Consider the following 22,350-nt stretch of genomic DNA (forward strand, 5'->3'; position numbering starts at 1 on the left):
GTATGCCCTGCTCATTTCTGGTCCCTTCTTTCCAACTCTTCCATCTGTTTGCTCTTGACATTACCAGGTTTTACAACATGTCCCACCCATCTCAAATCTCTACCAATGAAAATTCTGTCGTTATCTCAATGCCCATTCAAGCGGTATTGTCTCCAGAGCCTTTCATCATTCATCATTCATCCAGAAATGCTCTCTCCCACCTTTGAGCTGTATCAAGCAGTCATTTATCACATTCCCTTGGATTGACAGTGACGTATACATACATGAATATGAATCTTAGTTTAACCAAGACTGTCGAGTTTATATTCATCCTCTCGGGGTTATTATGAAGACCAGCTCTCTTCACTCTCAAACGTAGACAGATTTGAATACTAAATTATATGGTCACCTTTTCTCTATATAGGATTCACCCCTTCCAAACTAGATTGCAAATTCCCTAAGTACCTAGAACAAGAATGTATACAATAGGCCCTCATATTTGTTGAATGAATAATAAATAAATAAACAAAATGAGTAAAGAAAGATAGAGCCTCAATGTGATTTGTCATCAGGTTAACCTGAACCAATCTTTTCCTTTTTTACTGACTCATTCTCATACATATAAATTTATTTCCAGGAAGACTGCAAGAGTTATTTTAAGGTTTTCGGGAGGAAAAACATTGTAAATCTAGGGTAACGTTTTATTATAATTTTCCAAATGTCTCACCAGTCCCTAAAAACTAACTTATCAGATAGCATATGGAGAGATTTAGATATCTATTAGCAGTTGTATTTTAAGTAAGAAGGTAGGTAAGTCCTTACTTAATTATACTAGGTAAATATTAACATTTTTGGGGCATTTTTCTATATTTTCTATATTCTTAAGCCATCTAACAAGTGAAAGGCATAAAATAATTTTTACTTTAACTTTTCTATTTATTCAGTATCTGGCAAATGGAAATTACCATTCCTTGTATTAACGTACTTTTAAATTAGACTAAAAAAGGAAAATAAAAGTAGTTATAGGCAATTGAGCTGTCCTGGCTCGAAAAATAACCCAAACAAGCCAGTAAATCTTAATCTAACTTGAATTTTCACAACTAAAGCTTAATATATAAACAAGCAAAATAAACCATTAGGAAGACATACCTTGCAATCAACATATGGTCCTGAATGTAGGCTAAAAATTGAGGGTGATCTTTTCTGGCAATGTATAAACACTCTCCATGCAGACAAAGAATCTTCAGGCAATTGAGCATATTAAAAAGAATGTCTGGCTCTTCAAACTTAGCCATTTCCTATATACAAAACCACATGGTTACTACGTTATCCAAAACAGTAATGCTACCAAGCCAAGGATTCAAAGACATCAGAAAATATACCTGGAAAATGGTATATATTAGTCTCAATGTTACTGGAAGCTGTTGGTAGCAAAATTTTCTTTCAGTATCATTCTTTACTGCTGTGAAGAAATAATTACACAAAAATTAGGCTAACTCTTCATTTCTCCCATCATTCATCAATTTATCAAGATCATAAAAACCAACAGGAGTAACAAATTGACATAGAATATATGCAACATTGTTTGAGCAGTGTTTTTATTTGCTCTCCAAATTAGCATATATCTCTGCTATGATACTAGTGCAGGAAATCTTTGAATTGAGAATTCTCAGTTTCCATTTTCCACCATGCAGTCCCTCATGAATTCGATGTCTTTGGCTCCCTGGAGCTACCCCTACCCAGAGACATCTGCATACATGATGGACTGCACAGTGCTGCTAGTTCTGTTAGTTCTGCTGCTCCCTGAAGGGACTTGAAACCTGGCTAGCTATGCCTTCCTAACTGGAAGGGAGATATGCAGGTATGAGAGGTGTTCGGCCAGGCACGGTGGCTCATGCCTGTAATCCCAGCACTTTGGGAGGACAAGGCAGGTGGATCACTTGAGGTCAGGAGTTCAAGACCAGCCTGGCCAATATGGTGGCCAATATGGTGAAACCCGTTCTACTAAAAATAGAAAAATTAGCCGGGTGTGGTGGTGGGCACCTGTAATCACAGCTACTTGAGGGCCGAGGCACGAGAATCACTTGAACCCACGAGGGTGGAGGTTGCAGTGAGCTAATACCGTGCCACTGCACTCCAGCCTGGGTGATAGAGCAAGACTCAGTCTCAAAAAAAGAGAGAGAGAGAGAGAGTTTTTCAAGTTGTACTACCAATTAAAGGGGTTTATCCCATGGATTCTCACAAAAAGAGGTGCATTTTGAAACAGCTGAACATATTCAGATGAGAACAACTACTCATTATTTTCACCCTCTCATGAGGATCTCTAAAACTTTTGCCCCCATACCGGGGGCAGCAATATATTATACATGAGGCATGCTAGAGAAAAGAATTCACAAGTTAACCAGACGCAGAAACTAAGGCAGAATGTGTTAAAATCAGCATTACACGTTTTGGCAATCCCTAGGATCAGAGGCAATGGCAGTCAAATTCTCTTGGTCTAGATACTGAAAAGTCCACTGGGAGTCTTCCGCCTGAATGTATTTTAAATGCTTGTCATAAGTACTTGACTGTTTTGCTTGATGTGAACATTTTCAGTACATTTTTGGTGGTGGACATATCTGACCGCTACAGGAAATAGGGGCCAGGCCTCAAGATGGGAAAAAGGGAAACACGCTAGAAGGGAGGGGAAGCCTCTGAACACGTGTCGACAGAGCACCCCTGAATTCTAGGACAGGAGAGCTCCAGATCACCACCTGAAGGCCCGCAGAGCAGAAGCAGGAGGGAGGCTCTGAACAGCAGGGAATCCTGGTCTTGGAAGAAAGAGAAGAGGGGCTCTCCTGAGGAGACAATTTATAACTGCATCCTGCAAGACAGCAGAGAGCCTGACCAGGAAAAGAGGCTAAAGCTGCCACAGGAGCCTGGAGGAGCATGCAGGGGAGAACAAAGCATGTGTTTTAATAAGTGGACTGTATAACAATTCAGCAAGGAAAAGAAAAACATTTAAAAATAAATTGCTGGCCAGGTGCAGTGGCTCACACCTGTAATCCTAGCACTTTGGGAGGCTGAGGTGGGTGGATCACTTGAGGTCAGGAGTTCGAGACCAGCCTGAACAACATGACAAAACCCGTCTCAAAAAGAAAAAATTAGTTGGGCATGGTGGCGGGCGCCTGTAGTCCCAGCTACTCAGGAAGCTGAGACATGAGAATTGCTTGAACCTGAGAGGTGGACGTTGCAGTGAGCCGAGATCACACCACTGCACTCTGGCCTGGGCAACAGAGTAAGACCCTATCTCAAAAAAAGAAAAGAAAAAAGAAATTGCCTAGTTTTAACCATTGTTCCAATACAATATTACATAGAAATAAAAGTAGCAGTTAATTGATCTGTGTGCAAGCTTAGGTTTAAAAAATATATTTGCATAGAAAGAGGACAGGCTATTGGATCATGTGTGAAGTCCCAGCTTCCCTTAGGTATGAAAGCCTGAGAGAAACATAACTGCAGGCCTGGGCCCTGGCTGCTGCAGCACCTAAAACAAGTTAATTAATCCTAAACTAAACTAGTAGACCTGGGTTCTAGTACCAACTCTGCCATTAATTAGTTGTTTCTAATTCCCAGGTCCCCATCCCAGGGATACCCAGACTTGGAGCTGGGGAGTGGAGCTTTTGTTTGTGTTTCTGCTTCTCAGTGACTCCGATGTTCCGTTACAGCTCTGGAATCATGTGAAATATGAAGTACAAATTGTGAATGAATAGTAGGAGTGACATGACCAGGGGCAAGTCATTTAACCCATCTGGGATTTATTTTCCTCATCTGCCAAGTGCAAAGCCTAAATAAACTGGATCAGCAGATTGTAAACTTCTTTTCTGCAGAATATTTTGTTTACAGAAAATCTTAGATTTCCAGCACATGGCCGGGTGCTGTGGCTCACGCTATAATCCCAGCACTTTGGGAGGCTGAGACGGGTGGATCGCTTGAGCCTAGGAGTTTGAGAACAGCCTGAGAAACATGGCGAAACCCCATCTCTACAAAAAGTTTTAAAAAATTAGCTGGGCATGATGGAACATGTCTGTGGTCCCAACTACTCAGGAGGCTGAGGTGGGAGGACTGCTTGAGCCTGGGAGGCCAAGGCTGGAGTGAGCCATGATCACGCTCTCCTGCACTCCAGCCTGAATGACAGAGCAAGACCCCGTCTCAAAAAAAAAAAAAAAAAAAAAAAAAAAAAGAACTCCAACATACGAAAGAGAGCAAGTCATCAGAATAATCTGGCAGAAGCAAGGTGGGGAGCCTGATGGGTCTTTATATTTTGCCCTCCTCTTTCCCCCAGGGGTTGCCCCAATTGAGGATGTTCCAAAAGAAATCATACCGAGCCTTTACAGCTCCAAGAAATGCACACTGAAAACCAGAGAACCAGACAATCTCAGGTATTCCTTCAAATTCTAAGGTTTACGACATGAAATAGTGTGAGCTGAGATATTCATACATAATTCACTGTTCATATGATCCATGGAGAAGCAGTTAGTTCTGACCAAAGATTTTGTAGGGTTACTTTAGTCTGAATAAGACACCTCCACAGTTGCAATGAACCCCAGAAAACAGTCCCCTAATAATATCTGCTGCTCATTGAAGGAATGATGCCAAGCCCATGCCATCCGATACTGGAGAGGGCTTCCAGGAGTAAGCTTTTTTTTTTTTTTGAGCAGAGTTTCACTCTTATTGCCCAGGTTACAGCGCAATGGCGCGATCTCGGCTCACTGCAACCTCCGCCTCCCCAGTTCAAGTGATTCTCCTGTCTCAGTCTCCAAAGCAGCTGGGATTGCAGGCATGAGCCACAAAGCTTGGCTAATTTTGTATTTTTAGTAGAGACAGGGTTTCTCCATGTTGGTCAGGTTGGTCTTGAGCTCCCGACCTCAGGTGATCCACCTGCCTCAGCCTCCCAAAGTGCTGGGATTACAGGCGTGAGCCACTGTGCCCAGACAGGAGCAAGCTATTCCAACTCTTTCGGATCATGGATGCAGGAAGATTGAAAAGCTGCCCAGATCTGCCCCAGGTCTCATATAGATCCCCAGACTGCCACCATCCAGAGCTAGAAATCAGGCTTTCCCAGAGGCACGTGGGGTCACATCCTGAAATCCCTAAATGCCATCATGTGAAAGGAGCTAGAGTACGATTCCTGAGCACGTCTGCCATCTCGCTAGACCCCATTGCGTCCACCCAAGAACCCTGAGACAAATGGGAAAGAGGCCACTCCGCAGTCCCAGCTAAGAGCCAACAAAGTAGCCTCCAAGCTCAACCTGCACAGCCCAACCGCCAGAGCCCCATTCTTCTAACCAAAAACACTCTGCTTTGGCCAGATGCCCTGAGTGGCTGTCAAGATTGTCAGCGCCCAGCCTTGGTCCACAGAGAACACCATGCATTGTAAGTAGGGAAGTGATGAGTTTTTATTGAAAATTGGCACCTACTGCCAGAAAGATGCTCAGGGAACTGGGTTCTATGGGAACTGTAATGGATCTGTCCACTTTATAATCTGCTGGGAAATGTTCCTCTGCACAAGTCTATACTAAGGAAACCACGTCTGAATTTGCCCAAGTCGATATTAAACCAAGAACCCAGTGATTTGAACATCAGGCCCTGTGCACACAGTACACTCCCCAGCAGTCAGAGCACACCTACCAGCACGTTCCACAGGCTCCGTGAGATTGCCTGGGTTCTCCCCATGCTTGCTTGAAGGATTCTCCTCCTCCTCCCCTTCAGGGCCTATGATAAACTCTGGTCTGGAAGAAAGGAGGCTATCCTCAAGGCTGTCTGTGGGCTCCTGAAATAAACAGGACAGGCAGCCAGGTAAGCAGCCCTGGAGGGGTGTCAGGAACAGTTTGCTCAGCTCAGCAAAGCTGGACTGCACACCTGCTGTGTCCTGGGCCCCATGCTGCTGAGGCCAGAGGCCAAGGCACCACACCCCAAAAGACCTCGAGCTTATTGCCAGAACAGTGAAAAGAAAGCTCTATCCGCTATTGCTGAAACATTTTCTTTCACTTCAAATATATATAGAAGATCAAAAACATCATTAAATCTTCCTAGGCCTGCTTTCTCACCTCAAGTCACTCCCAGCCATGTGCATGTTATTCAATAACAGGACTTAATTAGGAAGGAATAATAAGGGGTTCACAGAACTATATTAAGATGCAAATGACTGGGCACTGTGGCTCACGCCTATAATCTCAACACTTTGGGAGGCCGAGGTGGGCGGATCACAAGGTCAGGAGTTCGAGTCCAGCCTGACCAACATGGTGAAACCCCATCTCTACTAAAAATACAGAAATTAGCTGGGCATGGTGGCACACACCTGTAATCCCAGCTACTAGGGAGGCTGAGGCAGGAGAATCGCTTGAACCTGGGAGGTGGAGGTTGCAGTGAGCTGAGATCACACCACTGCACATCAGCCTGGGCGACACAGCAAGACTCCATCTCAAAAAACAAGATGCAAATACTGGCCAGGTGCACTGGTTCATGCCTGGAATCCCAGTGCTTTGGGAAGCTGAGGCAGGAGGATTGCTTGAGGGCAGGATTTGAGACCAGCCTGGGCAACACAGTGAGACCTCATCTCTAAAAGAATGTTTTAAATTATCCAGGCATGGTGGCATGCCTGTGCCCAGTTACCCAGGAGGCTGAGGTGGGAGGATCCCTTAAACCCAGGAGTTCAAGGCTGCAGCTATTCATGATCCCACCACTGCACTCCTAGGTGACAGGGCAAGAGACTATCTCTAAAAATAATAATAATAATAAATAAATAAATTTTAAAATTTTAAAGACACAAATACCGGTTGTCCAGGGTAGTCAAATTTTTAGGAGCGAGAAACTGCTATAACATGTGAGTTACAGACAGCAAGGTATGGCAACCCAAGTGTCTGTCAACAGCTAGCTGGAGAAACAATTTAAAAATGCATACATTTGGCCAGGTGTGGTGGCTTACACCTGTAATCCCAGCACTTTGGGAGGCCGAGGAGGGTGAATCACTTGGGCTCAGGAGTTCAAGACCAACTGGGCAACATGGCAAAACCCTGTCTCCACAAAAAATAATTTAAAAATTAGCCAGGCATGGTAGTGGGTGCCTGTAGTCCCAGCTGCTTGGGGGGCTGAGGTGGGAGAATCACCTGAGCCTAGGAGGCAAAGGTTGCAGTGAGCATGACTGAGCCACTGCACTCCAGCCTAGGAGACTGAGTGAGATACTCTCTCAAAAAAAAAAAAAAATTAAATCTACAGTATTCATTGTCACTTAAACTTTGTAATATAACTTTGTGATAAAAGTTCTTTCAAGAATACTAGTAATGCATGAAACCATATGAATGGAGGCACTACAACCCTCACTCAAGCCACTTAATAGAATTCTGTATAGTGTGGCTCCAGTTTGTATCCCTTTCCAAGAGCCCGAGTTGGCAGAAGCAATGGGAAAAGTTTCTTTTAACATAGTCTCACGTATAACCCAGCATGGAGTCTAAGATGATGCTGGAGGAAGACTCCATTACATCAGCTACTGCAGTCTTTAATGCTATGATACATGGGTCATCTTGTTTCTTCAACTGCTTACCACCAGCCGGCTTTCTTCTTTGGGAGCTAGTCTCTCCAGGAGTTCACAAGCAAGCTGATAGCAGAGGATACTAGACTGACATAAGTTGCACTCGATTGCTTTTTCATCCTTCTGGCAGGTGTGGGATCCCCCCCAGGGGGCTTGGAAGACATTGTTTATAATAGAAATAATGTCCTTTGATAAGCTGTGCTCTAAACCCATCGTGATTCCATCATCTTGTAACTCCATCTGAAAGACATCGAAAAAAGGACACACACACACACATACACACAGGAAAAAAAAAGAAGAAGAAGAAGGAGTTTGGTCCATTTGTCCAATATTCCATTGGCACACTACTTGGGGATAATTTTCACTAACTGACAGCAATATTGAATTGTTTAAAGACAATATAGGCTTCAAGACCATGAATATACATTGCTGTCCATGAGTTTTTCTAGAAGGAATATAAACACAAGACGAAGCAATAGGAATTATTTTAAAAATCATGTAGGACATTTAAAAGAGAGCTGTTGTTGTTTTTGGCTCGTCGGTTTGTGAGATTTTACACATTTTGAAAATGCTCCTCCTCACCTAGAATCCAGATCTTGGTTTCTAAATACCATGAGCTGCTAAAAGGAACCAGGGCTCCTTGGAGAAATGGCTGAATTCCAGGGCTGGGGCTAGGAAAATATAAGATGAGCCTGGAACATCTTGTCGCACCAGAAATTAAGGAAGAGTTCACGGAATGATGTGGACGTGCCAAAAGAACACAGGAGCCAGCTTGAAAAGATTCCCACTGGCCAATTGTGGAACACGAGCATCAAGATACAGAATCACAGTGACAGATTATAACCCACCAAATAACATAAAAATCCATGGGCACTGCGGGAGCAAGTAGATAAATAAATAAACACATAAATGGGAAAGAAGGAGAAACTATTCCATCAGTAGAGTACCAGCGAATACATTTAGAAGAAATGATGGAATTGGAAAATTATCACTTGACTGTCATGATAGTAATAATTGATGAATCATCCATTGATGCTAAAACTAGTGGATGAAAGTCTGATAAATAAATAGGAAATCCATAAGGTATTTACAAATTACTTATTAGTTACAAAAGGGAAAATAGTGACTATCACAGAAAAATCTGGCAGATTTTGGTCACTTGGTTAAGGTGACCAAAGTTATCATCGCAGTAATGGGACATTATATCTTATGCCTGCTGACATGATGCATTACAAAGGACGTAACATCACATCTGTGGTCTTCCTACCAAAAAATGCATGACCCAAATTAATTCATAAGGAAGCATCAGGCAAACTCAAATCGAGGGAGAGTCCACAAAATAACCAGACTATACTCTTCAAAAATGTCAAGGCCCCATAAGTATAGACACCCAAGAGGTACCCACAAAAATTTAAAAATTTTTTTAAAAAAAAGTCAAGGACGTGAAAGATAAAGACAGAGGAACTGTCCTAGATTAAAGAAGACAAAGGAAACAGTACATATAATTGCAATGAGTGCTTCTAGATTGTTCCTTAATCAAAGCCAGGCTTTCTTCTCTTGCTATAAAGATATTACTATTATTATATCAATTTTTAACATTAATAATTTCTGTAAGTTATATAGTAGTACTATAACACTATTAATTTCCTGATTTTGATAACTGTACTATGTTTATGTAAGAGAATGTCCTTATTTTTTAGAAAATACACTCTGAAGTGTTTAGGGATAAAAGGACATCATGTCTGCAATTTAGTCTCAAACAATCTATTAAAAAATTAATGCATACACATGCAGAGAAAGAGAGAGAAGCAGATGTGGTAAATGTTAACATCTGGAGAACTGCAGGGAGGAGTATTTGGAAATTCTTTATAGTATTCTTGTAACTTTTCTGCAAATCTGAAATTGTTTCAAAATAAAAGGTTAAAAAGAAATGTTCTCATCAAAATCTTTTTAACTTCTCTTTTAAAATTAACTTTAAAAATCAATGTATAAAATATATTAAAATTAGCTTCATCACTATAGAGTTGTACCTTGCCCCTCCCAACAATAGTATCATACTTTTGGTTCATGCAATTTATTTAACAGAATCAATTCTAATGACACTAGGGTGTTTCTAAAATTCAATCCATTCTCATATGTCAACATCACTGCAGATATTCACATAAGTAGTTTTCAGACTCTCTGGGAAATCCCCAAAGGAGTTTGCAAAAGGTGGTCTTGGGTGATGCTGTATCATTTCGGTTAAGTGTGGAGATGCCCAACACATGGAAAGAACTGCTGTACAATGCTTTCTCTCATTCTTCACCTCTGAACTAAAGGAAGCTCATGCTTCAGCTACCTGCTTCAGGAGAAGATCAAACATGAGGATGAAACAATTTAGATTCATTTCATCATCTTCACAATCAAAGTCAATAGTCCTTCCTCCTGGGTGTCCAAAATTCTTGAAAGGGCTATGAAACGGACTACGCATAGGACTCCGAAACGGACTCTGGAAAGGACTATGAAATGGACTGAGCATATTGTGCTGAACTCGTCGACCAGGATCAGAGGCAACACTCACCTACAAGAAAGAATGGCAACACAGAAATGAACTCACAGAAGCTCAAATGGCTGTGTAAAATATTTGGGGACTCTATGGAAGGTATTTCCAACTGTCACACTTATTTCCTTCCTTAACCGATAGCATTAGTACCTCCAAATACTAAGGATTCTCTCAATATATAAAAACAAAATATAAAACCACTCAAACTTCCTAGTTGTCAGGAAGTGACATCAACATGCTGAAGAATGAAGGCATCTGCCATTACATTTTTCAACCCATCAAACATGTCCATTTAGACCAGATTGTCTGAATATACTGAAAACTGTACCCTGGAAAATGAGAATTTACAAAAGTAAAATATTGCAAGATAATGTTTAGAATCAGAAGCACAGAATCTGAGATTGACACAATTGGTTAAAAGATGGTCTCTGGGGATTACAAGTATTAAACTATTATGGGTCAACAATATATGACAAACCTTTTATACTGGTTATTCTCCATTTGTCCACTCAACCCCCACTCAGACCTTTACTACCTCCTTGGCCCTACTCTATGCCCAAGAAGTCGTGGACTGAGTCTCCTCTGGCTCCTTTGCTGCCTAGCTTCCAGCTGGGTTAAGTCAATGGTTTTTATTCTTTGGATGTTTTTTGTCATTGTTTTGTTTTGGGACAGAGTCTTGCTCTCTTGGCCCAGGCTGGAGTGCAGTGGCATGATCACAGCTCACTGCAGGCTCGACCTCCCAGGCTCAAGCAATCCTCCCACCTCAGCCTCCCAAGTAGCTGGGACTACAGGCATGCACCACCAGGTCCAGCTAATTTTCTGAAAATTTTTTTGTAGAGACAAGGTCTCATTATGTGGCCCAGGCTGGTCTCTAACTCCTGGACTCAAGCAGTCCTCCCACTTCAGCTCCCGAAGTGCTGGGATTAGAGGCATGAGTCAGCAAACCTGGCTGGGTTCAGCGAATGGGAGGCACCAGCAGAAGTCCTGAAAGCTGGAGGAAAGAGAGGCAGAAGTATTTCCCCTTCTCCCTGCCCACTTGGGTGCTACATCTCTGGGAGCATCTCTAGCACTCCATAACTTCTCCAACCAGCCCTTTCTTAGAGTTCAGCTCCTGTTTGGTACTCCAGGAACTCTCTCCTTTGTTCCTTCAGTCCTGGGGATATAAGGACTTTCTCCTGGACTGTTCCTGGACTCTGAGTGCCTTGTCCACCGTACTGCTCCTTTAGCTCCTTTAAGCTTTCCCGTAACACTTTAGGCAGAATCTCCATTAAAGTCGTCATTTAAACTATCTGGGATAAATTCCGAATCGGGACCCTGACTAACACATCTGTACATCACTCTCAAATCATATTTCTCTCTCTTTTTTTTCTTTTTCAATTTTTATTTTAGAATCAGGGGACACATATGCAGGTTTGTACAAAGTTATATTGAGTGATGCTGAGGTTTGGGATATGATTGAACCTATCACCTAGGATATTTTTCTGTCTTAAAAATCTTTGTGGTCACCACAAAGCTCTTCAAACACCATTTCTAAGGTAAAGAGGAAGATTACCCCATTAAGAATCAGAACACCCAAGCATTCACGGTGTTATCTGTAGGAAATCACTTCACTTCACTGAACATCAGGTTAGGCAGTTGTAAAATGAAGATAATGTGATCTTCATTGTGATATTGTTTACTGTGAACACATTGTGATATTGTTTACTGTGAACACATTGCACAGAATAAAGTGCCACACAAAGGAATGTCATCTTAAAGGTTACGGAAGAAAGAAATAAAGTATAGATGTTTGGCAGCTGGCTCCTATCAGGCAGATGACAAAATAAGTAATGACATTCTTTAAAATGATGAATACAAACCCATAATCATGTTCCATTTTTTAATCCCTAGATATCAGGTGGAATGGCTGGAGGCCTGTGGCAAACAGTGGGGGAAATTTTGTAGAGAGGCTTGACAAGGAAAGAGTGGTGAACATTTTCTGCCAACCATCCAATAAGAGTCAACCTTTCCACAGCTGCTCACGGCCTGAGAACAGCAGCACATCAGCAGAGACTCTATCAGGCCTCCACAGAAAAATAATCAGAGCTGTCCAGCAGTTTGTATACACTTTAGACCAGACTATCTTGACTTTTCTCATCTACAGTGATGCAAAGGGGTCAAGAAAGTGGGCTCAGTTGGTTCACAGTGACAGCATCCCTCACATTCACCACTAGTTGATCGTATCTTCCCAAAAGACAAGGAAAAAAAATCATCCAAACTCCTGCCAAACTCCTCACCCCCAAAGTGAAGCACTGATCTGCCTAGGAGCTGGTAAAAAATTCTTATTCAGCAGGAGACTCATAAAAATGGAATGTTACCAAAAAGCAACTCTTTTTCATCAACGGAGAGAGCTAAAATTCAAAGCAATTAAAAAGAAAATGAAAACTCAATAACTTACTGATTATATACTATACCAAACAAATGTGACTATTTAATGCACTTAAAAGATGAACACAGCAAGATGGGAGGAAAACACATTTTTGGTTTCTTATGACAGTACTTTCAGGCTTAGGATAACTGACAAGGGTTTTCAAAATTTTAAAAAGTAAGACAAGAACAAATGTGGCAATAATTACCCTTCGAGATGCCAGTTCACTGACTCTTGATTTTCTTTGATTTGCCAGCTCTTTGACCGAATTAACTCCATCAGAAAACATACTTATTAAGAGTTGAAGTGGAACCATGATATCTAACTCCGATAATACCTAGGGGAAAAAAAGGCATATATCCCCCCAAAAAACACATGTAAATTTTAAAACTCAAAAAAGCTACATTTAGCCTTCTTTTTCCAAAGCAAATTATTGAACATGAGGATATTTAGCCTTGCATGTATTCTATCAACACAGTCATCCTCCAATTTTCATACTAAGAAAATCAAAGTTATCATTGAACTTTCTCCTTTCCTCACCCCCAGCATCCAATAGGTCACCACGTTCTTTCTACTAACACTTCTCAGTTTTTCTTGACACTGTACCCCACTCTCCATACCCACCGCTAGTGCCTTAGGTCCCCGCCTTTCTCCTGGACTAGCACTGCTTCTCCAGTCCATCCCCACTCTGATCTCAATGACCCATCCCATCTTGCTGTCTGGTACAACTTGGTGTCAGTCTGGGCCCAAATCAAGTCACCTTCTCTGTCATTAATTTTCTGGAAAAAAAAATGCCTTCTTCCTTCAGACAGAATTAATCCATCCCTGTTCTCTGCTTTCTTAACCTTTATACATACCTTTATTAGAGCAATTATTACTTTTTCTTCTGTTTAATTATCTAATCCTATCCCGCCCACTGAGAGCTGCTTAAAGAAAGGAAGTATGCAGAAAGGACTATTTCTGGTCCCATTTTTATTCCAGTGCCTATTCCAGTGCCTGGCCCATGGGAGCTCTTGCATGTGTTTCCACAATTAATTATAAATGAGTCAACTCTAACCACTATAGTGTCCACTCTATCCTCCAAATAGACCAAGGCTGGAAAACCTCCTTCAGCTGCAGCACTCCGTCTTATAAATCAAGGTTGGATGAAAGCCCAGTCCGTAAAACGTGTAAATGTTGCCGCTGTAGCTAGACGGGGGACAAAGCTGTATGGGCTCATCCCCAAGGAGACCAGTGTAAGGGCTGTGCAACTGGGTAACTGAGGCAACATCCAGCCATTTGTAGGAAGACTGGCTTTCTTAAAAGGAGAATTACCTTACTGAAATCCATTTGGGAATAAATGGTTAAAATTCTAAATCCCAAAGTTGACTTTTTTTTTTTTGTATGAGACAGGGCCTCACTCTGTTGCCCAGGCTGGAGTGCAGTGGCCTGATCATAGTTCATTGCAGCCTCGATCTCCTGGGCTCAAGAGATTCTCCTGGCTCAGCCTCCCAAGTAGCTGGGACTACAGATGTGCATCACCACATCCAGCTAATTTTTGTATTCTTTGTAGAGATGGGCTTTGGCCATGTTGGCCAGACTGGTCTTGAACTCCTGAGCTCAAGTGATCCACCCACCTTCGCCTCCCAAAGTGCTGGGATTACAGGTGTGAGCTACCGAGCTGGCCCAAATTTTGACTTTTTAAAAAATGGTTTCTTTACTCTTTGTCAAATGTGAAGAATATTGCTCTTCAGTTTTGAACCCAGAAAGGCATCTTTACAACTTGAAGAGCTTATGGAATCCTATCCTTGCATGACACAGAAATGTATCTGTACCTGTAGTTAACCTAAACATTGATTCGGTCCTCATTGTCTAAAACTGCCCAAACTTCATATCAGGTATTCAAGTCAATTTAATAAATTTTAATTGAACATCCACTTTTTTTTTTTTTTTTTTTTGAGACAGAGTCTCACTCTGTTGCCCAGGCTGGAGTGCAGTGGTGCGGTCTCGGCTCACTGAAACCTCTGCCTCCTGGATTCACACAATTCTCTGCCTCAGCCTCCCAAGTAGCTGGGATTACAGGCACCCACCACCATGCCTGGTTAATTTTTTGTATTTTTAGTAGAGATAGGATTTCACCATCTTGGCCAGGCTGGTCTTGAATTCCTGACCTTATGATCCACCCACCTCGGCCTCCCAAAATGCTGGGATTACAGGCATGAGCCACCGCACCCGGCCCTGAACATCCACTTTTAAATACAAAGCATGTGCTATATTCTAGGAGGAGAGGATGAAGAGGTTTATAAATACAGAAATGAGTAAGACCTGGCCCTTGTACTCAGGAGGTTGTAATCAGGTGGAGAGAGAGACGAAAACTGTGAGACAGAAATAGAACCAAATTCACACAGAGAACCTGGGAAGATGAGGGCTTGAAGTAGCAGAAAACTTCACATAGGGGATAATTTTTGAGATGAACTTTAAAAGGTAGGTTGGAGTTCACAAATAGAGACACAAGAGAAAGTCATCCCAGGCTGAGAGAACAGCACGAACTAGTCACTAAATCCTTCCCCATCTTTCCAAGTAAAGGACCTGTTTAATATCAAAGATTTAGCAGAATCCCACAAGACAACTATTATACTTTTAATAGCCATTGATGGAAAAATACAAAAGGACCTCAAGCTACTATGAATTCAGTAATATTATTACACAATTTATATATTTATATGTTATTACCCACAACTAGAGCAACATATATTTGAAATTTATTCATTTATCTATGCATAGGAAATACTCTTTGCTACAACTCCCACCCCCTCGACCCAGGAATCTAAAGCTTGTAAGCTAAGAATTATTTCCTAAAATGATCAAAAGTATTATTCACTTACATGAAGCCATAGTAAAGCTTGCTCCTGCACAGATGAGGGGTATCCTGTAAACCGACAACTAATAAAACCAAACATCTCCTCCATTGAGAAAGGCAGAGGACAGAGTTCAATGTCAAACATTTTGCTGGAAAGCAGAGCAACACAAGTAAATGACCAATGGGCATAGATCGGGTTCTACTAATGCCACCAATGTCATTCTAACTATTCCCTATCTGGAAAGCCAAGTCTTTTAGATTAGTTTGTGTTCTGAACTGTTATCAGCATGTTTCACTTTACTATAAGAGAAGTTTGTCATTGAAATAGAGGTCTTATAAATAATTCATATGGTTGTTAATAACATTACTATTCTTCCTCATATTAAGTTTAACAGAAGGAATTGCATTTCTAAGGCATTAGCATTGCTCCCTAGCATCTAAAACAGTTTCCCTTTGCACTTTCCCACCACATCCCACCAATTATAATTATATTTGAAAATTTCAAAATAAGCAAACATCTGTTTTTATCTATTTACTATTCCACAAGAACAAAATCTTTTTGGGACAATGCCAAATCATCTTCGGTTGAGGTATTGCAGCTATTTCATGTTGGGGCTTCAAGTTTCTCTACAGGGTTGTTAAAAAGTAAATGAGATTATATAAAATGCTTAGTAGGGTGACAGGCATACAGTACATGCTCAACAAACATTAGGTATGATTATAATTGCAGTGATTTCATTAAACTACTTACCCACCTTAATACTTCCCTGAATTCTTTTAACTGATTATCTGGGACTTCTGTTCTGATGGCTTCCAGCCATTCTGGCATAATGCACTCCCAGACAGATTGACTGATCACATTATAGGGGATCAGGCAGAGGATTCGATTGAGACCTTCCTTCAGCTGAGTCACTGTGCTACAGGACTTATCCCAGTAGCCACCAACCTGAAGGGGTTTCCACACCCACAGGGGAAAAGAATGAAACACACTGGTTACAATTATACTCAAGGACTTCCTAAGGCAACGGGTACAGAGAAAGGCCACAATTCATCATGTCTGAGTCCTCGGCCAAGAATCTTCAGTGTGAGATTGATTCGTAAGATGGCAAACCACCAGGATCCATCAGTTACAGAAAGGAAAACATAGTTACCAATAGGCTCAAATATTGATTACAGATTGAATTTTTAATGATTCTACTGTAGATTTTCCAAATCACATGTGAATTAAAATTCCAAAGATTTATTCCCAACAGGATGAGCATACTATTCGAGCTTTCTTATTCCTAAAGTCTGATAAATCCATTACAATATGCACGTTACACCTGTGCTTCAGAAGAACACAGTTTTCTACTACTGCATGCTTTGTACTGCAGATTTTTCATTACAGGAAATACAGTAGTACACAGCGCTCTTTTTACCCTATGCTGCATACTCTGCCACAATTTTTTTCCTAAGAACACTCTAAAGGTAGTTGAATCTGTGAATAAAAAGGACTGGCTTTTTAAACTAATTAAGATAGTATATTAATTTTTAAGAGCAGGAAAAGGTTAAAATCATGAATTTACAGACTTAGGTTGTTCATAATCCTGAGGTTAGAGATCGTATATTCTAAGTATCAATGTAACAAAGGTTAAACTGGTCCTGAGTCTTTACCAAATAACACAAGATGTGTGAAAAATTACCTTAATTTAAATGAATCCTATTTTAAATGTTTATTACATCTACAATTCCAGATTATTCCGAAAAATCTATCAATTCTATTTTAAAGTTCCAATATCTATTTGGTGCCATATTGACCAAAATCCTAGACAACTGACTAAATATTTTTAGGAAGTGACTATATTTCTGGAATTTCTGTTGTGTTGTTGTTAGTTACAGGTACAGAGGGAAAAAAAATCAGCACTAATAACATTAAGATCCTGAAATATATCATTACTGAAGTTTTTTTGGCTACGTAGTTTATGGTCAAGCCATATAAAGGCTTATTGGTTTTGAATCGTATTTTGGAACAACCCTGCTTTTGGAAACCCTAAATTGTCAATGGTCAGATGACAAATCTTTTGGGTTAGAAAAGCTTTCATATTTAAAAGGATTTTTAGAGCGCACTTACCCTAAACAAATGTCCTAATTACCTACAGGTAATTGAAAGAAGGACACAAAAAGTATCACAGCTAGCCTAAAAGGCTTCCTTAATGAAATTAAACAACAGAAATCAGATTTAGAACAACAATTTAAATCTACACCCACTATAAACTCCCCTTCACCACCTTCCTCCTGCACACGGCCCAGTGGGAGGCTGATAGTTCAGTCTCATAGGAGATATCATGGAAGACTTCCCTCTACAGGTCAATGGGCTGAAGTGGAATGATGTGCTCAGAGGATAGGAATGTATCCTAAAGGCTCTGTTAAAAGATTTATAAAAACATTCCAAAGGCACACAGCTCTAAATTCAGAAGCCCTAAAACGCAGGAATCTTTTGGTTTCCACATCAGTTGGAAATCTTCTTTCTGACATAAAGGGGCAATTTCAAAATAGTGCAGTTGGATGGGCAGGCCAATCCCTTAATGCTACTGCTGAGGCCACCACCCAGTTCTTTGAAGAATTAAAAATAACTGTTCTAGGCTGAGGCGAAAGGATCTCCTGAGGCCAGGAGTTCAAGACCAGCCTGAGCAGCATAGTGAGACCCTGTCTCTAAACAAACTTTTTTTAAATTATTGGGCATGGTGGTATGCACCTGTAGTTCCATCTACTCGGGAGGCTGAGGTGGGAGGATCGACTGAGCCAGAAGTTCGAGGCTGCAGTGAGCTATGGTTGTGCTACTGTACTCCAGCCTAGGCCACAGAGCGAGACCCCATATTAAATAAATAAATAAATATTTTTTAAAAATAAATAAATGTCCTGGCTTTACTGAGTCTTTACAAAAACATAAATGTGGCCTTAGGAATAACCTAAAGCCCCCCCCCCACCCCCATCCTTCTTACCAATCCCAAAACCTCCCCTCAGGACACTGGAAAAGGGACCGGCCTGCATTTAGGAAGCAAAATTTAAATTGTAATTGTCCTGGGCCTCAGCCTGGACATGTAAACACTGCAGACTCTCCAGACAAATAATCATCCATTCCCCCATCCTCCCTTAAGCACCTACCTACATGTTAAAGCTCAACACTGCCAGGAGAATTTCATGTTTGTCCTAGACCAAAACCTGGCAGTAGGCAAATATGTCCCTGGAAATCCTCTTGGAGCAGTTACTTTAAAAGTCTGCATAGCGGGGCGCAGTGGCTCACGCCTATAATCCCAGCACTTTGGTGGGGGGGGCGCAATTCATAGTCATATTAAGACCAATTAATAGTCATACAAAATGTGAAAGGAAAACCTTGGGCCCCAAAATTACTAAGCTAAAGGGAAATGTCAAGCTGGGAACTGCTCAGGGCAAACCTGCCTCCCACTCTATTCAAAGTCACCCCTCTGCCACACACTGAGACAGATGCATATCTGATTGCCTCCTTTGGAAAGGCTTATCAGAAACTCAAAAGAATGCAACCGGCCGGGCACGGTGGCTCAAGCCTGTAATCCCAGCACTTTGGGAGGCCAAGAGGGGCAGATCACGAGGTCAGGAGATCGAGACCATCCTGGCTAAAACGGTGAAACCCCGTCTCTACTAAAAAATACAAAAACTAGCCGGACGAGGTGGCGGGCACCTGTAGTCCCAGCTACTCGGGAGGCTGAGCCAGGAGAATGGCGTGAACTCGGGAGGCGGAGCTTGCAGTGAGCTGAGATCTGGCCACTGCACTCCAGCCTGGGTGACAGAGCGAGACTCCGTCTCAAAAAAAAAAAAAGAATGTAACCATTTGTCTCTCACCTACCTGTGACCTGGAAGCTCCCTCCCTGCTTCGAGTTGTCACCGCCTTTCTGGACAGAACCAATGTACTTCTTACATATATTGATTGATGTCTCATGTCTCCCTAAAATGTATAAAACCAAGCTGTGCCCGGAGCACCTTGGGCACATGTCTTTCCCGAGGCTGTGTCAGAGGAGAGCATCCTCAACCTTGGCAAAATAAACTTTCTAAACTAACTGAGACCGTCTCAGATATTCAGGGTTCACAAAAGAAAGTAGCCATTATATTGATAAAAGAAAACTCCAGCTGAATTAAATGTAAAGGAGTTTAATCAAACAATAAACGATTCACAATTTGGGCAGCCTGCTGAGTCAGAGTAGGCTCAGAGACTCCAGCACAGCCACGTGGTAGAAGAAGATTTATGGACAAAGGAAAGGGATGGATAGAAAAGAGAAGTGAGGCCGGGCACGGTGGCTCATGCCTGTAATCCCAGCACTCTGTAAGGCCGAGGTGGGTGGATCACCTGAGGTCAGGTGTTTGATATCAACATGGGAAAACCTCATCTCTACTAAAAATACAAAAAAATCGACCAGGTGTGGTGGTAGGCACCTGAATCCCAGCTACTCGGGAGGCTGAGGCAGGAGAATCGCTTGAACCTGGGAGGTGAAGGTTGCAGTGAGCCAAGATTGCACCACTCCACTCCAGACTGGGCAACAAGAGTGAAACTCCATCTCAAAAAAAAAAACGAAGGGAGGAAGGGTACAGAAACAGCTGGATTGGGTATAGGTTGGCATTTGCATTTTGTGAACATGGTTCGAATAGTTGGCTACATTTGATTGGCCAAAACTCGGTGATTGGCACGGTGTAGGCTACGGTCCATTCATACCTCCACTTGTTATAGATCACGATGTACAGAGAAACTTTTAGGCCAAACTTAAAGGATGTAAGGAGGCAGTTTTAGGCTAAACTTGATTTAACACTATATTATTTTTCTGGGCTTTCATGTTTAACCATGCCTTTTACTTAAAGAATTCCAGGCCAGGGGCAGTGGCTCAAGCCTGTAATCTCAGCACTTTGGGAGGCCAAGGTGGGTGGATCACAAGGTCAGGAGATCAAGACCATCCTTGCCAACATGGTGAAACCCCGCCTCTACTGGGTGTGGTGGCACATGCCTGTAGTCGCAGCTACTCAGGAGGCTGAGGCAGGAGAATCGCTTGAACCCGGGAAGCGGAGGTTGCAGTGAGCCGAGATCATGCCACTGCACTCCAGCCTGGCGACAGAGCAAGATTCCGTCTCAAAAAGAAAAAAGAAAAATTTCCAGAAACTGGCCTAAGGAGATCCAAAATCGAACCAAGGCTGTGGAGTGTCCCTACTCGGGAAGGAATACTGAACAATTGATTTACAGCATTGTTGCCGCTGGCCAGACCACCAGGTGGCCTGTTACTCAAGGTAACCATCAAGACCGGCTATGCTGACCTGCATACCTTACCCCTTAACAAGCTCTGCCCAGCCCAGCCTGCACACCTTACCCCTGATGTCAATTCCCGCTCTTTGCCTAATAAAACGATCCCTACCAACGCTTTTTGGAAAACCAGTGGGAGGATTCTTGCATTTCCACTGTCTCCCTTGCTCTTGAGCATAAGCCCTGAAATAAAATCCTTGTCTAGGAAATCCACTTGGCCCCATGTTAATTTCCATTACATGGGAAGCCAAAGAGTCTGGTTTATAAGAGATTCTTTGGCAACCGCTGCACGTCCACAGGACATGGGGAACATTTTTCCCTCCCAAGCAGGAGGCTTGGGAGCCAGCATGATGGCCAGACCCCTCTGCAGCTGATGGGCAGCTGTCCGAATCTTTGGTTCAGTATTGCTGCAACTGAGAGTTTTCCTCCAGCCTCCCCAAGACTCCTTGCCACCCCTCTAAGCTATGCTTTCCCTCTTCTCCTGTCCCCTATTTGTTGTGTTTTTATTTTTCCTTCTTCCTTCCTCCTTCCCTTCTTTTGGTTTTCACTAACTTCATCAACTCCAACTGAATAGATACCCACACAGGACGTGTTGAAATGGGGGATCGGCTCAGCCTGAATAGTCACCCATGCAGGATGGATTGAAACGGCTGATCAGTTTAGAAAACTCTGTTTAGTACCCTGACTTTGAACTCTGTAATCTTCTTTAAGTCTTCTAAGTATTTTCCCTCCCTTTGCCACACCTTCTGAGGAAGGGAAGCCTGTGGACTTGCCTGTCATCTGTCTCAGTGTGAAGCTACTAACTCTGCGTGCTGTTAAAGCAAACTAAATACGGCCTGAGAAGAAGTCCATACTTCTATATTTGAGTCCTTGTGGATATAACCTAGCTGTAGAAAACAACATATATGGTGGTCCATTTCCAAGACAAAATACCTTGAATACACTTGGACCTGTGAGCTATGGAAGAACAGGATACCCTAGGACCTTGCATTAATAGCCACTGCCTGCTTGTTCGGACCCTTTAGTTATCCTCACCCGAACCAGAGGATTTAGCTTAGAATGGAAGTTTACTAGCTTGCAAAAATAGCTCACCTTATCTATTCCTAACAGCTTGCTTAACCCCCTAGGTCATAGGTCAAATACTTGAAAAGTCCCAGAGCTGACTATGATTACAATGCATTAAGGGCTACAACAAAATACAGTGAGAAGACCCTAAAGAAAATACCTAAAGCCCCAACCCAACAACCAATAAAAACCAAGAAAAGAAACTTAGGTGACCACGTTCAGGAAGATTGTAACCCCACAGTGCTCAGCCTAGAGGAACCAGGGGAAGGACTTGTGCACAAGGGGATAAATTGCTTGCTGTAACTGTACCAGATGTGCCTGCTCAACAGACACCCAATCTTGCAAGACCGACAGTCAAGTTTCACTTTTGCTGTACCTCTGGTCTCTTAGTCCTTTCTTTGGGTTTGGACCAGTAGGTGTGCCTCTTATAATTTGGGGGAGCACATTTCTGTCAGGCCTCTGAGTCTAAACTAAGCCATTGTATCCGCTGCGACCTGCATGTATACATCCAGATGGCCTGAAGTAACTGAAGAATCACAAAAGAAGTGAAAATGGCCAGTTCCTGCCTTAACTGATGACATTACCTTATGAAATTCCTTCTCCTGGCCATCCTGGTTCAAAAGCTCCCCCACTGAGCACCTTGTGACTCCCA

General features: G+C 42.1%; 1 protein-coding gene across 1 annotated transcript in view; it reads right to left on the reverse strand.

The window, feature by feature from the left end:
- Positions 1 to 22,350, reverse strand: part of UNC79 (unc-79 homolog, NALCN channel complex subunit) — a 276,415-nt gene that overhangs the window by 120,188 nt on the left and 133,877 nt on the right. The window contains exons 15-22 of the mRNA XM_023205526.2: positions 16,090 to 16,280; positions 15,360 to 15,483; positions 12,704 to 12,832; positions 9,885 to 10,106; positions 7,559 to 7,786; positions 5,647 to 5,788; positions 1,362 to 1,441; positions 1,129 to 1,277 (exon numbers count right to left, since the gene is read on the reverse strand). Of these exons, the coding sequence (XP_023061294.1) occupies positions 1,129 to 1,277; positions 1,362 to 1,441; positions 5,647 to 5,788; positions 7,559 to 7,786; positions 9,885 to 10,106; positions 12,704 to 12,832; positions 15,360 to 15,483; positions 16,090 to 16,280 (1,265 nt within the window). The remainder of the gene's footprint in view (positions 1 to 1,128; positions 1,278 to 1,361; positions 1,442 to 5,646; positions 5,789 to 7,558; positions 7,787 to 9,884; positions 10,107 to 12,703; positions 12,833 to 15,359; positions 15,484 to 16,089; positions 16,281 to 22,350) is intronic.

This window comes from Piliocolobus tephrosceles, chromosome 6 (genome assembly GCF_002776525.5).
Source record: "Piliocolobus tephrosceles isolate RC106 chromosome 6, ASM277652v3, whole genome shotgun sequence".
NCBI classification, from domain to species: domain Eukaryota; kingdom Metazoa; phylum Chordata; class Mammalia; order Primates; family Cercopithecidae; genus Piliocolobus; species Piliocolobus tephrosceles.